This window comes from Indicator indicator, chromosome 24, assembly GCF_027791375.1.
Source record: "Indicator indicator isolate 239-I01 chromosome 24, UM_Iind_1.1, whole genome shotgun sequence".
NCBI lineage: Eukaryota > Metazoa > Chordata > Aves > Piciformes > Indicatoridae > Indicator > Indicator indicator.
Genome location: NC_072033.1, coordinates 202249 through 216034, shown reverse-complemented (window position 1 = coordinate 216034; position 13786 = coordinate 202249). Strand labels below are relative to the sequence as shown.

General features: G+C 53.9%; 1 protein-coding gene across 1 annotated transcript in view; it reads right to left on the bottom strand.

Annotated features, from left to right (window-relative positions):
- LOC128975305 (rho GTPase-activating protein 39-like) overlaps positions 1-12493 on the bottom strand; it is a 30589-nt gene extending 18096 nt beyond the window's left edge. Inside the window, exons 1-4 of the mRNA XM_054392135.1 lie at positions 12420-12493; positions 12162-12257; positions 11496-11894; positions 1228-2557 (exon numbers count right to left, since the gene is read on the bottom strand). Coding sequence (XP_054248110.1) covers positions 1228-2557; positions 11496-11894; positions 12162-12257; positions 12420-12493 — 1899 coding nt within the window. The remainder of the gene's footprint in view (positions 1-1227; positions 2558-11495; positions 11895-12161; positions 12258-12419) is intronic.
- Between the last annotated feature and the right edge of the window lie 1293 nt (positions 12494-13786).

Sequence of the window (13786 nt, the reverse complement as noted above, 5' to 3'; positions counted from 1 at the left end):
GTACTCTCCTCCATCCTACTGTGAATGAATTATTTTAATTCATTTTCAAGGCTGTTCACCATCTCTTGTGCCTAATCAAGACATCAAGTCTCAGCTCTCCCTCTCAATGCAGTGAGGTGTATGTAACACATCCTGAAGAGCAGACAGCAGTCGCCAACAAGAGGCTCTGAAATGAAACTGCTGAACCATTAACATACAAGTCATGTAAACTCAAACTGGCCCTGTGCCTGAAAAATAGAAAACATGGGAATATGGGATACAGGTTTAAAAAGAGTTTCAGGTGAAAGCAAGACACAACTGATCAGAAATTCCAGTAAAGAGGAAGACTCACACAGCAATCCAATACAGCAGGGAGGTGCAAAGTGGCTTTGGATAAAAAGTCACACCTCCCAGGGCTGCTGGAGAAATCTACAGCTTTGAAGGAGCTTTGCCAAATCCATTCATGAAAGGCCTTGGACTGGCAAACAGTAGAAAGAACAAGGGGTTAAAATAAATCGTCACTTTTCATGCTGGAGGATCGCTGTCAGCTGTGCCTTGCAGAACAGAAGCAGGGACTGGGGCTGCTCAGCAGGAGGGAAATGACTGGAAGAGTGAGCAAAGAGAAAAAGGAAAAAACCTCCACAGAACATAACACTGCCTGTGTAGTACCTAAACCTGAAAAACAGGAAGCAAGAGGCTCCTTCAAAGCCTGGAAAAGATGACAAACTAAATTCTGCAGCAGTGCTGTGTTATGGAGTGAAACAATTGCACTGTGCAAGCACACCAAGAGGCTTTAAAATGGTGCTGGAGTCACTGTCACAGGCCTGTGGAGTATTTCCACTGGGTGCTCAGGGATGATCTGAAGGGAGAGCAGAGCAGGAGGATCTGCTGGGAAACACAGAGAAAAAGAGAAAAGTGCTGCCATATGGCCATGGAAATCCTGACATCTGTGTCCTGCACCCCACCACTGGGGCCATCCTAGTGCAGAAAGAATGTGTGAAGGCAAGGCCTGCCAAAGGAGACATGAGTGATGAGGCAGCAGATTTACTCAAACACCACAGCAGAGCTGCCCAAGCCTGAGGGCCCCTCCACAATTCTCTCTCCTCTCATGCCACTGGTCTGAAATGGGGTCTCCTCATGCAAAGCTGGGAAGCTTTGTGACCCATTTGCCATTGTGCAGGCACAGACATGTTCCACGTGCAGCACATCCACTAAACCCACCCGAGCCCAGCACAGGAATGTGATAACCTCAGCTAGATGGGGAGGTACCTGGGAGGAGAGGCGGGTAGCATCTGATGAAGCCAAACTGGACTGACTGGCCACATTCTTTTCTAGAGAATCTATTTTCTCAAAAGTCCTCTTCTGCCTTACTGTGTCCTGTGGAGCAGCCACATCACTGGGAGAGCTGCCCCTGCTCTCCCGGCCCTGTCTGTAGAGGGACCTGTTGCTGGCTGAGATATCATCCCTCGAGCTCTGGCTGGAGCATTTCTTCAAGTGGTCAGACTGAAATCTGACCTTGCTGCTCTCTGCTGGGATGCCACTCTCCAGACTCTCAGCATCAAGGCTGGCTTTGCTTCCCCTGCAGGCTGCTGACCTGCCCACCACGGCACGCATCTCCGCAATGAGCTTATCGTTCAAAGCTGTCAGCTCGCTGCTGCTGCCCACAGAGCCAGATCTTCCGTGACCTGTTCCTTGCCTCCTTCCTTTCCTTTTTCTCAAGCTTGGAGAAGGGCCAGTGGAATAACCAGAGTCCTGATGGCTAATGCCAATCGGGTACTCTGGAGTTTGCAGGCTGTTCTGCCGACTGTGGTGGGCTTCCATGTTCTTGAGGACGCTGGCTTCCAAGATTCTCCAAGACTGCTTGAAGCTGTCCTTTGAAGTAAGCTGCCCAGGCTGTTTAGCAGAGGCATCAGTGGTGGCAGCAGAAGACTGAAAGAGTCTGGAGGACTGGTCCACATTGACCATGTGTTTTATGTATTCCCTGCCAGCTGGGCTGTACTCAGTGGCAGAGGGGTTTCTGGCATGCTGATTTGCCCCTTGCTGCTGCTGCACACCAGGATGCTGCAATAATTTGTTTTGTTGCAGCTGCTTTTTCAAGCTATTGCCTGGTGACCTGAGTGGAGACATCCCACTCACACTGATGCTTTCAGTGTCCATGTCTACGGGTGGCTCATCATAAACTGGAGACTCTAAGGATGGCTCATCATATATGGGTGCAGGGGAGGCATACTTGGGGGATGCAGGTTGGGAGGTTCCTGTTTGGCTCCTTGGAGGTGTTTGAGAATTTGGACCATTCATCAGCACTAGGCAAAACCCACCATTCTCTGTCTTTTTGATCTGCATAGACTGCTTTGTTTCTCCTGTAGGCATTTGCTTTGTAGCACCAGGGCTCTGAGACCTGGACTGAGGCTGAGCATATATGGCTGGTTTTGGAAGAGGTTTCTGGATGTTGGCCTCTGGAGTGCTCAGCAGCTGAAGGCAACCGTTTGAAGAGCTCTGCACCTGCCTCAGACTGTTCACTTTGACCAACATAGCTGCTTTTGTGCCTGGCAAAGGCTGCCAGTGGGTAGGAGTCTCCCTAAAAGGAAGAAAGATACAAACACAAATAATTATTTAAGAATTCCATCAAGGGAAGTATCCTCTGCTTCTACCCAAATACCAGATTCTTAGTCTCAAAGCACCTGGAGATTCCCCAACCAGTTCCATCAGCTCCTCACTGTTTTTTTTTTCCTGGAGATCTCCTTTGCTGAAGCAGAAACACATCATTGTTACATACACAATGAGCTTCTGAGTCATGAACAGCAGACCTATCTGGGACCAGCAGCACCGAGACAGGGAACAGCCTGTGCTTCCCAAAGCTTGTGAGCTGGCATGGCACCTGGGACAACCAGTGAAGGCCAGCAAGCTATCCCAGTCCTGAGCCTCTGCCTTCAGACTGTCAAACTGGTGACAGTCTTCCAGGCCATCTTCTCTTTTGGATCCAAGTTTCTAAATGCATTTTGCAGAGAAACCCAGGAAGCCTATTGGGTGTGTCCCCAGCTCACAGGAAATGCGTTACAACCCAGCACGCCTCAGTGCAGAGCACCCTCCCAGTCTGGTCCAGATGCCCTCAGATCTGGTTCCCTTGGCCAAACCTATCAGCCCTACTCAGATCTCATGGCTGTGCAATCTTCCTCTGCTGGGAGTCCTCTGACCTGTGGATCTGCTCAGGATCCACTACAACCCAACGTGCTCACTGCAGCATCCCAGCTCCAAAAGCACATTCTGCAGTGCAAGCACAACCTGCTGTCAGGCTGCAGCTCTTGCTGGGCTGCATTTGTGAGCCTGGAGGAAAAGGGCACAAAAAGACCCCGAAAAGGGCACAGAAAGGTCCCAGGTCTTCAAAGGCAGCGCTGTTCCCAGAAGGGTCTCCTTGAATCTGCCCCCGTTCTGAGCCCTCCTTCCATACATTCACTACCGGCCATCACTTGATGAGACCCGAGGGTGCGCTCCTGTCCACGACAGGAGATTTCCCCTAACACCTTCATAGCCATTCTGCTGTCTGAACCTGGACACTTGTTCCCCATTCCATGCTGCTGGCTGGTTCTGCATGACCCCTGCACTAGCAGAGGGACCCACAGCCGCTGCATGCCCAGAGCTGCCTCCCCTTGCTCATGTCTTCTTCAGCAAGCCTGAAGATATCCAGACATCCTAATCCTCTGGCACTCTCTCCTGCTCTCCAGAGACCTTCCACCTGCCACATCCATCCCCCTCCTTCAGCACAGCTTCTCTGTGGGGGCTCTCCCCTGGCAGGGTGTATCTGCACACACCCTGCTCTGCCCACCCCCTGCCCCAGCAGGACATACCTGTGTCACGGCAGCAGCCCCATGTCACTGTGGGTGCCTTGTCTCACCTGCTTCCCCTCACAGTTACCCACCCCACATCTAATATCCCACATCCAGTCCCAACACCTCCACTCCTAAGGGGGTGTTGTGTCCCTTTCCCATGCACTGCTCACCATCCTTTTGGCAAAACATGCCCCTGGCTGGCTCCGTGTGGCTGTTTGCCACGTTGGCACGGTGGTGGCAGGAGAGGCGAGGCCAAGCTGGCACTGCCCTGCTGCAGGTGCTGCTTTGTGCTGGCTTCCAGCCAGGGTCCAAAGGGCCCCTGCAGCCTCTGGCCACAGCATGCTGCAGCGAGACCTTGCAGGGCTCTTTCCCGCAGAAGACATGTGACTGCCTCCTGCAGCTACTCAGATGAGTGGAGAGGCATAAGAAAGGACTGCGGCCCTCTGCCTCCCATTCTGGGTCCCCCTTGCTCCAGGGACCTCTCCCAGCATTTTCTGCTGATGGAGTTTTATTTTGAGTGGGCTCCTGACACCACCTCAAGATGAATGTGCCACTGCTGAGAGGAGACTGTCCCCTGCCACCACAGCCCAGGACAGACCTCAGCCCTGTCCCAAGAGCTTGAGCAACACCAAGGGATTTGGGATTGTTCTCCTCCCACCTGCCCAAGCTGTCATCGAGCACAACTCCAGCTCTCTCTCTCTCCTTTTCTGCCAGCAGCAGCTCATTCTCTGCATGCTGCTTCCTGGAGGCACGCCTGGAGCAGGAAGAAATGGCCAGCAGCACCAAGCAAAGGCAAGCATAGGCAACAGCCAGTGTAACAGCAGGATAGGGTAGCAGGACATGCAACTCTGCACCCCACCAGGCATCCCCCTCCCTGAGGACTACAACAAATGATCCTCTCACCAGTGCATCCCTCCTGCATGCAGCCAAGATCCCAATCCAAGCCAAGATCCCAAGTACAGGCACTGAAGCCCCAGTGTTTCCCTGCAGAGCTCCTGGACTAACAGGAAGAACCAGAGGAGCAATATTTGGTAAGTTTCTAAATGAGCATTTCTGACACTTCTCCACCTACCTCTCTGCTTGGCTGTACCAGCATCAAATTTGCGGCAGGGAACTGAGACTGCTAAAGAGCTGTGCCAAGGACAAGCAGGTCAGGAGTGATTGTATGGGAGCAATTTTAACCCAGTTCTCCTGCCAGAGCAGCACTGCAGCTGCACCAGCACTATCCAGTTGTTAAGTCCCAGGGCAGGACAGCCACAGCCCTGCACTGCTGAGGACTACAGGAGCTACAAGCATGTTCCCCTGCCTCAAGAGTCCTTCAAGCAGAGCAGGGTTGGAAAACATCCCTGCACCCCATCGGAAGGTGCTGGACACCATGTCACGAGAGCCACCTCCAGAAGTTATTCCTCTCCCTGACCCACAATGTTTCATCTCCAGTCAGCTCCAGGTGCAGGTGACCCCCCTGCTTGGTGAGGGCTTGGCAGACTCACCTCCATCAAACACAGCACAGCCAGACTTTGCCCCTGCACAGGCATCAGCAGGTTCAGCAGTGCCCACTGCCCTGGTGCTAACCAAGCTGCTGCCAATTCAAAGTGTCAGGAACTCAGCCCTGGGCCACAGTAAGAAGCCTCTCCCTACTTGCCCAGCAGGCAGCCACAGCACCTCCTGCCTGATCAATACCTGTCCCAGATCACAGCTCTGCAGCACTGGGGACGTCCTGACCTGTCTCTGCTTGGGTACAGTGCTGGGCAGCACCACCAGCCCAGGCTCAGGAGAAGGGCTCCCAGTCCAAAGGGATGTGATGAATTTAGGGTCCTGTGGGACCTCAGCTAACCACAGCCACCCCCACTCAGTCAAGATAAAGAGCAAGGCCCTCTCAATTAAGAGACAGAGATTTCAGCCCTCAGATGAGTAATGAGAGATTTGATGTGGAAAACAAAAGCGGGGCTGTGTTCATGGCCTGCCCCAGAGGACAAACTGCTTACCTGTGACCTGGTGCCAGTTGGAGGGTAACTGGCACTCCAAAGCATGACAGCTGCTTGTGGCCCCAGATCACTTCACCAGGGCAGGAGGAAGGTGTTGCAGCCCTGTGCCCTGCCAGGGACAGGAGGACAGATGGGGCCACAGCATGGGCTCTGCCAGGCAGGGAAGGTGGTAGGGATAGCAGGAGCTCAGTGACAGTGTGGGGCTCTCTCTGCACCTGCCCCATAGAAGCCCCAAGTGCAGCTGGCAGGACAGCAGGACAGGTCAGACAGATGGCCATGGTGAGGCAGTGAGCAGAGGAGCTCTGCACAAGTGCTCTGCTGCTCCCATGTGCTTGGGTCCTCTCCTCCAGGCCCAGCCAGGATTGGTTCACACCAACTGCTGCAAAGCCCTGGAGCTGGCAGAGATAAGCAGCACCCCAGCAGTTCCTGGGACAGCAGCACAGAGACCTTTTACATGATGGCCAAGCAGGGTGGGCTGCAAAGGTGCAGAAGCAGAAGCAAAGCCACCAGGTTACTGCTCCTCCTGGGCTGCAATTCAGGACATGAGCACTGGTCCAGGTACTCAAGCATTTGCCAGGGGTTCCTCTATACCTGCTGAGTACTGGTGCCTTCCCAGGACACCCCAATGCTTGCTATGTGCCCACAGGCACTTTTACTTCAAGGAGAGGGTGCTGCACCCAGGAGCTTTGCCTTCAGGACTGGTGTGGGATCTAAGCATGTTCCTTCTGCCATGACTGCCTCATAGAATCATAAATGTTGATAAAGACCTCTAAGATCAAGTCCAACCTTCTGCCCAACACCTCCATGACCACTAGACCATATCTCAAAGTGCCACATCTACTCTTTTGTTGAGCACCTCCAGGGATGTGACTCCACCACCTCCCTAGGCAGCCTGTTCCAGTGTCTGACCACTAGAAAGAAATTCTTCCCAATATCCAACTTAAACCTCCCCTGGCGCAGCTTGGGGCCACTACTTGTGTTGTATTTGTTACTTGGAAGAAGAAGCCAAAATCAACCACACTACAACCACCTTTCAGGTAGCCTTGCATGGGATTATCTAGGGGGGTCTCACAGGGCCAGAGGAGACAGGGGAGCTGTGCTGCTCTGAACATGGCCACCACACTCCCCCTGACCAGGAGGTTTTTAAGTTAATGTGATGGAGAGGTGAGATTTCTAAACATGTCTCACTTAATCTTTCAGTCTCATCTTGGACACACCATACCACCTGCAACCACTGGAGATCAGAGAAAAGAGGCATCAGCAGAGGGGAGAAGGCTTTTCTGAAGGGAACATTTCCACAGCCAGGAACAACCTCTTGCGGCTACATCCGGATACAGCTTCTCTCAACCCCATCTCCAGGATGCTGAGAAAACTGAGCAGAGAACAGGAACTTCTTGACTTCCCAGCATGGCAAAAGGTTTGGCCTTATCCTTCTGAGCAGAGAAAGCCCTCACAGAAAGCAAAACCAGTGGTGGAAACCCATCCCAAGGCAGCCTCACTCAGCCCTGCCAAGTCCCCTGAAACGCTTCCTTTGAGGAATGCTTTCAAGCAGCTCCAATGTAAACACCACAGCCCAGCTCTGGCTTTCCCAGCCTGCGCCCAGCTCCAGCAGGCCCAGCATATCCGGCAACTCTTCCCAGGCTCCTGAGCTCCATTGTTCGCTCTTCCCTCCCAAAACCCTGGAGAAAAGGCTGTCAGAGGTGGCTATGCAGGGACATTTGTGCTTCAGCAGCACTGCTCCCACCACACTGGAGGCAGGGATAGACACCCCATGGAGGTGACCCACCTAAACCCAAGCCTGCAGGGCCCTCAGCAAAGCTCTGAGGACACCTGTGCTTGTGTGCCCAGACCCAGGGGCAGTGGCAGAAGGACAACATGAGGGTCTCTCAGGAATCCCGGTGGGGTTTCTTCCCTGATGATGAAGAATTCTTATTGCCATTGCTTGCATGGGGTCTCAGGAGACACAAACCCATGAGGAGGCAAATCAGGCTTCAAGAGGCAGAGGAACCCTCACAGCCACCCTCACAGGCTTCACATCTCAGGTCCCCTTCTAACCCCCCTGCTAGCATGGTAAGACCAAGTCTGAAGAGACCTTATTTTGGCCTTCCAGTATCTTAAGGGGGCCTACAAGGAAGCTGGTGAGGGACTTTTTAGGGTGTCAGGGAGTGATAGGACTGGGGGGAATAGAAAAAAAATAGAAATGGGTAGACACTGGAACAGGTTGCCCAGGGAGGTGGTGGAAGCTTCATCCATGGAAGTTTTTAAGGCCAGACTGGATGTGGCTCTGAGCAGCCTGACCTAGTGTGAGGTGTCCCTGCCCATGGCAGGGGGGTTGGAACTGGATGATCCCTGAGATCCCTTCCAACCCTAACAATTCTATGATTCTATGATGCTCAGTCCTTCTCCATCCAAGCCCAGATTGATGAGCCACAGGAAAGGTCAGTGAGGGGGGAACAGGCTACAGAAGCTCATGTCTCTCCTTTTCTTGGGAGAGAAGGTTTCCATGTGGAAGACTTTCAGATGCAGGGGAACCTCATTTTGAAACAAGTCCCTGACCCTGGGAGAACCAGAGGAGGAGGAGGAAAAGGGGTGGTCCACACAGACAGTATGGTTGGGGACAGCACTGCTCACTTGCTGCCCTGAGCAGTGGCATGCCTAAACGCTGCAGACCAGGCTCTGCTCCCAGGAACTTCAGGCTTAGGCACTCCACCACACTCAGCCCTTTCTCACCCACCAAGCCCCAATAGGGCTGCTCACAGCCTCAGGCTGGTCTCATGGTCCCTAGGGAAACACAACCATCCTTTGCAGAGCTTTCCAGCATGCCAAAGGATAATTTGTTCCCCCTCTCCGCTGGAGAGAGTCCACCTTAATTGCTACCTGGATCCCAAGTTCTTGGGAGGGCCCTGGAGCTGAAGGTGAGTGCTGCCTGCTGTCCTTGCTCCAGCTTGCTCTGAGCTGGTGTGCTTTGGAGAGCTGGAGCAGCAGCAGTGGGGCAGTGAAGGAGAGGGTCGGGTTGGCATGGAAAGGGAGGCCTGGCCCAGCAGCATGTCCAGAGGGTCTGGTAGCGCTGAGACACGGCAGCAGGCACAGCGGATGTAGCAGTGCTGATAGAAGGCACAGGAGAGGAAGCGGGGGGGAAAAAGAGCCTGCTAAAAGGAAAAAAAAATCCTCAACCACAAAGTATTGCTGAAAACCAGAGCGAGCCCCTTCCCCCAGTGCTCTGCAGCATGTGCTGGCAGGAAGCCCCTCTTAGGCACCACGCTGGTCCCTTCTGGCTTCTCCTCTATCACAGGATGACAGATGTGAAGAAAAGGGAGACAAGCATTTTTTGCTGGCATTAGAGACAAAAGTGAAACTGTCTTGCGTGCAGGTACCCATAAAGATGTCAAATGCTACCACCAGCAAGCAGCATCTTGGCTCTCTGTTTACACAGCAGGATCCCTGCAGGGGGAAGGAAGAGGACACTTCTATTTGGCTTTGGAAAACAATGCAGACAACAGAGCTGACAAGCTGGGTGTTCTTTTGCTGTGCTGCAACAGACATCCCAGCAAGACCATCAGATGCCACCTGTGAACACTTGCTTTGGGCTCAGCTCTTTGCTCACCATTTCAGGAGCTAGCAAAAGGCAAGACAGCTCTTCTCAGGCATCAGCTCCAGGCAGGGGAATTGCAGAGATGCAGCAGTGATGACATGCCCTGGGTATGCAAGGAAGCAGTGCTTCCCAGTGCTTTCCCGCTTCCCAGAAAGCAGCTTCCACAGGCAAATGCTGATGGATCACTGATGTGGGGATATGGGGGAGCCTTGTGCATCCAAGCAGCCTGTTAGCTCCCAAGCAAGCTGCCACTCTCACCTTTTCTTCAACCAAGGTTGTTGCAGACTCTGCATTTCAGGATGGAGCAATAGAAGGGCCCTTCCCACTCCCCTTCCTTGGAGGAGAACCAGCAGTGATGCCCAAGATGCTGTCTAGCACCACCCTGGCCAGCAAGGAGAGGTAAAGCAAACCCTGGTCTGTGTTTTATGGTTCCCCTTCCTCCCATACAAGGGGGCCTGCATGGGGCCTTCCCTACCAAGAGGACTGGAGTGCTGGCATCGCTTATCCCTCGAGGCACAGCTGTTCCCTGGACTCAGGCAGAGGAGGCCACGTTCCCCTCCTGTGAGCCTGAGTCGGACATTTTCTGGATTCCATGGAGCTCAGGATATTTTATGCCCTGTGCAACACTCTTGCACTTGCTTCTCTGGAAACATGTGGTGTCAGTGCCCACCCCACGTGCCTCACAGTGCTGGCAGAGGGACAAGGAGGGGCAGCCAGTCTGCTCACAGCAAATCCCATGTGCCTGTGGCTCACCTGCAGTTACCATTGGGCCTGGAAGAAGTAGGGATCTATTTGGGTTCAGCTAAGGCATTTCTCACTGTTTGGGTTTCTTCTGGTGTGGCAGGGATCAGCCTCTGGATAGGCCTGAAGCTCAGAAGGGCTGCTCATGGGCCAGGAGGCACTGGCAGAATCGCAGGCAGCAGCAAGGCTTCAGACCCTTAAGTGCATCACCAGGGTCTCCTAGTCACACAGATCTGAAGTGAATGCACCACACAGGGAGCAGCAGGCAAGTTGCAAACCTCACTTTAAAGCACTGCAGAACATAAATCACCATCCTACAGGGTTTAATCACCTTGGCTTTTTCCTTTTCTCCTTGCCAGCACCATGCACACAAAGATGCAACCTCTGTCCAAAATCCAAGGTCACTGCATTGCCCAGAAATTAGGACAAGGAGCACTGGCAAGGCTGTCAGGAGTGCTAGGCCCACCTGAGCTCTGCTCTGGCCCTTGGGGGAAACAATTCTCTTCAGCATGACTCCACTCCCCATACTACATGGCCTCCCTGGTTGGTATCAGATTCTCCAGGGCAGGATAATAGCCAGACAAGGCAGGAGGGAAGGCAGGGCAGCCTTGGGCAGTGCCCCCCTCTCCACTGTTGTTGAACTGGTTTGAATGGAAGAAAACCTCTTAGCCAAACAAAACAGCATCTCATTATGGTTCTTTCATTTAGGGCTTGATTTGACTGTGCCTAGGAGCTCAGTCCCTGCAGCCCCACCTTGTGCCCTGGCCAAGACTGCCAGCACAATCAAGCAGCTGAGCCAAGAAGGAGCCAGAGCAGCTGGGCTCCCCCAAAGCCTGCAGCAGCCCAGTGCCTGGCACAACTCAGCTGTGCCAGCAAGAATCACCTTCTGTGCCCGGCAGAGCTCCGGCACTGTGTGACACTCATTGCTGCCACCCCCAGCCCTCCTGTTCATCACCAAGGGCTCTGGAGCAACGATCACATTTTGATAGGTGCTCCTGTGGTGCTCCATACAAAAACGCCTGGCCCAGACTGGGGATGTTCAGGCAGTGGCACAGAAGTGCAAGCGGACAGCAGTGCCCTGGGAAGAGGAGGGCTCACAACAGTCGCTGGCCTGGCAGGACTTGGCCCCAGTGCTGCACCCTCTTGGTGCTTTCCAGCCCATTTACCAGGCAGCTTTATTGACAACTGAAGCCTCCTGGTGCATGCCTGAATATATGCAAGGTGTGGCTCAACAGGGCTCTGAGCAACCTGGTCTAGTGGAGATGTCCCTGCTGACTGCAGAGGGGTTGGACTGGATGAGCTTTGGAGATCCCTTCCCAGACCATTCTGTGATTCTACGATATAACCAGAGAAGGCCAAAGTTCTCCTTACCTGCCAGGGCCCTTCCTCTTCTCTGCAGCGCAGTCCCCTTTGCCCTTCTCCATCTCCTGCAGGAGGGCCATCTGGACAGGGGTGCTTATGCCATCGCTGCCGGTGCTGCCCTGGTGCTGCTGGCCCTGGCAGTCAGGCTGGGAGCTGTGCTTCATGGCTTGAAGCTGTGCCAAGGGCACGATGTCACAGCCCTGGGGCCGGTGCCACACTGTCTGCTGTGTGATGGCATTGTAGTAGTAGAAGCGGTTGTTGTTCTGATCGAAGAGCTCCCACCACTGCCGCTGGTCGGCCTGGCGCACCCGCAGGTTGGCAGGGGGCTCCCAGCCGCACTCGCCCGTGCTCAGGTTGACATACATCCGCTGCTGTGAGCAGGGCTCCACCAGCTCCACCCAGTCTGAGCTGCAGGGATGGGACAGCTGCGTTAGTCTGGGCCACAGGTTTGAGGAAAACAGGTTGTCTGAGTCCTACAGAGTTGCTGCCTCTGGGCCAGACAGTCCTGCTGCAGATCAAAGTATTGCTTGGGGCCATTCAGCAATCTGATGAGCTCAGGGAAAGATGAGGGGAAGGGTTTGAGATGGGACTGAGCCGAATCAGCAGCTCCCTGACACAAACAAGGGGAGGTCACCCCTCCCCAGCCCAGCCCTGATGTCAGCTCATGCCACTCACCAATCTGGGACAAGTGGCACAGGGCCAGCGAGCATCATCTGCTGATGCTCTGATAACTGCTGCTGAGGGCTGGCATGGGCACAGGAGTGCTGGCGCCTGGTGGGGGCACAGGCTAAGCTCACCCTCAATAGCAGGGAGGATCTGCTCCTGGGAGATGCACCCTATTGTTAATGCCACCTCAGGAGATTGACAGCGAGGGCAACCTGCCCAAGTGAGTGCCTGCTGACAGGTGTCATGTGCTGTGGGGCAGAAGGGTACCTCTGGATCAGCCAGTCCCCACTGGGAGCCAATACTGATTGAATTGTAAACATAGGGAGTGTCAATGGGTCCATGTCCCAGTGGAGGCCAGTGACAAGTGGAGTCCCTCAAGGATCAGTGCTGGGACCAGTCTTGTTCAACATCTTTGTTGGTGACATGGAGAGAGGCATTGAGTACACCCTCAGCAAGTTTGCTGACGACACCAAGCTGTGTGGTGTGGCAGACAGCTGGAGGGAAGGGATCCATCCAGAGAGACCTTGACAGGCTGGAGAGCTGGGCCCATGACAACCTCATAAAGTTCAACAAGACCAAGTGCAAGATCCTGCATCTGGGTAGGGGCAATCCCAAGCACCAATATAGGCTGGGCAGGGACTGGCTTGAGGACAGCCCTGAAGAAAGGGTCTTGAAGTGCTGGTGGATGAGAAGCTCAACATGAGCCAGAAGTGTGCACTTGCAGCCCAGAAAGCCAATCACATCCTGGGCTGCATCATGAGAAGCACAGCCAGCAGGTCAAGGGAGGTGATTCTTCCCCTCTACTCCGCTCTGGTGAGACCCCACCTGGAGTACTGCATCCAGTTCTGGAGTCTCTATTACAAGAGGGATCTGGAGGTGCTGGAAGGTGTCCAGGGAAGGGCCATGAGGATGAGCAGAGGGATGGAGCTCCTCTCCTATGAGGACAGACTGAAAGAGTTGGGGCTATCCAGTCTGAGAAGAGAAGGCTCCAAGGAGACCTTCTTGTGGCCTTCTAGTATCTGAAGGGGGCTACAAGAAAGCTGGGAAGGGACTTTTTAGGATGTCAGGTAGTGATAGGACTGGTGGGGATGGAGCAAAACTAGAAGTGGGTAGATTCAGATTGGATGTTAGGAAGAAGTTTTATGCCATGAGGGTGGTGAGACACTGGAACAGGTTGCCCATGGAGGTGGTAGAAGCCTCATCCCTGGAGGTTTGTAAGGCCAGACTGGATGTAGCTGTGAGCAACCTGCTCTAGTGTGAGGTGTCCCTGCCCATGGCAGAGGGGTTGGAACTGGATGATCCTTGAAGTCCCTTCCAACCCTAACAATTCTATGATTCTATGAGTGGCTGGTTGATGAGACTACCTCCATTGCAAGCTCTTCCTGTCCTCTTGTGGCTGATAAGACAAAGCCCCTGGTGGCCCCTAGGGTGTAAAGTGACCCAAAGGACATGCATGGCCTGCTGCTGATCCTCTGCCACCCAGAGGAGCTCCTCTAGTCCCAGGTCCCTTGCCAACACCTACAATGGTCCAGCCTAGGGTTCAGTGGAAGAGCAGTGTGGGGAGTGCTGCAGGCTGGTCTGCAAGCACAGCAGCAGGAGGGGTTTGAGGCAGGAGGCACCGGGCTGTGTAAGCC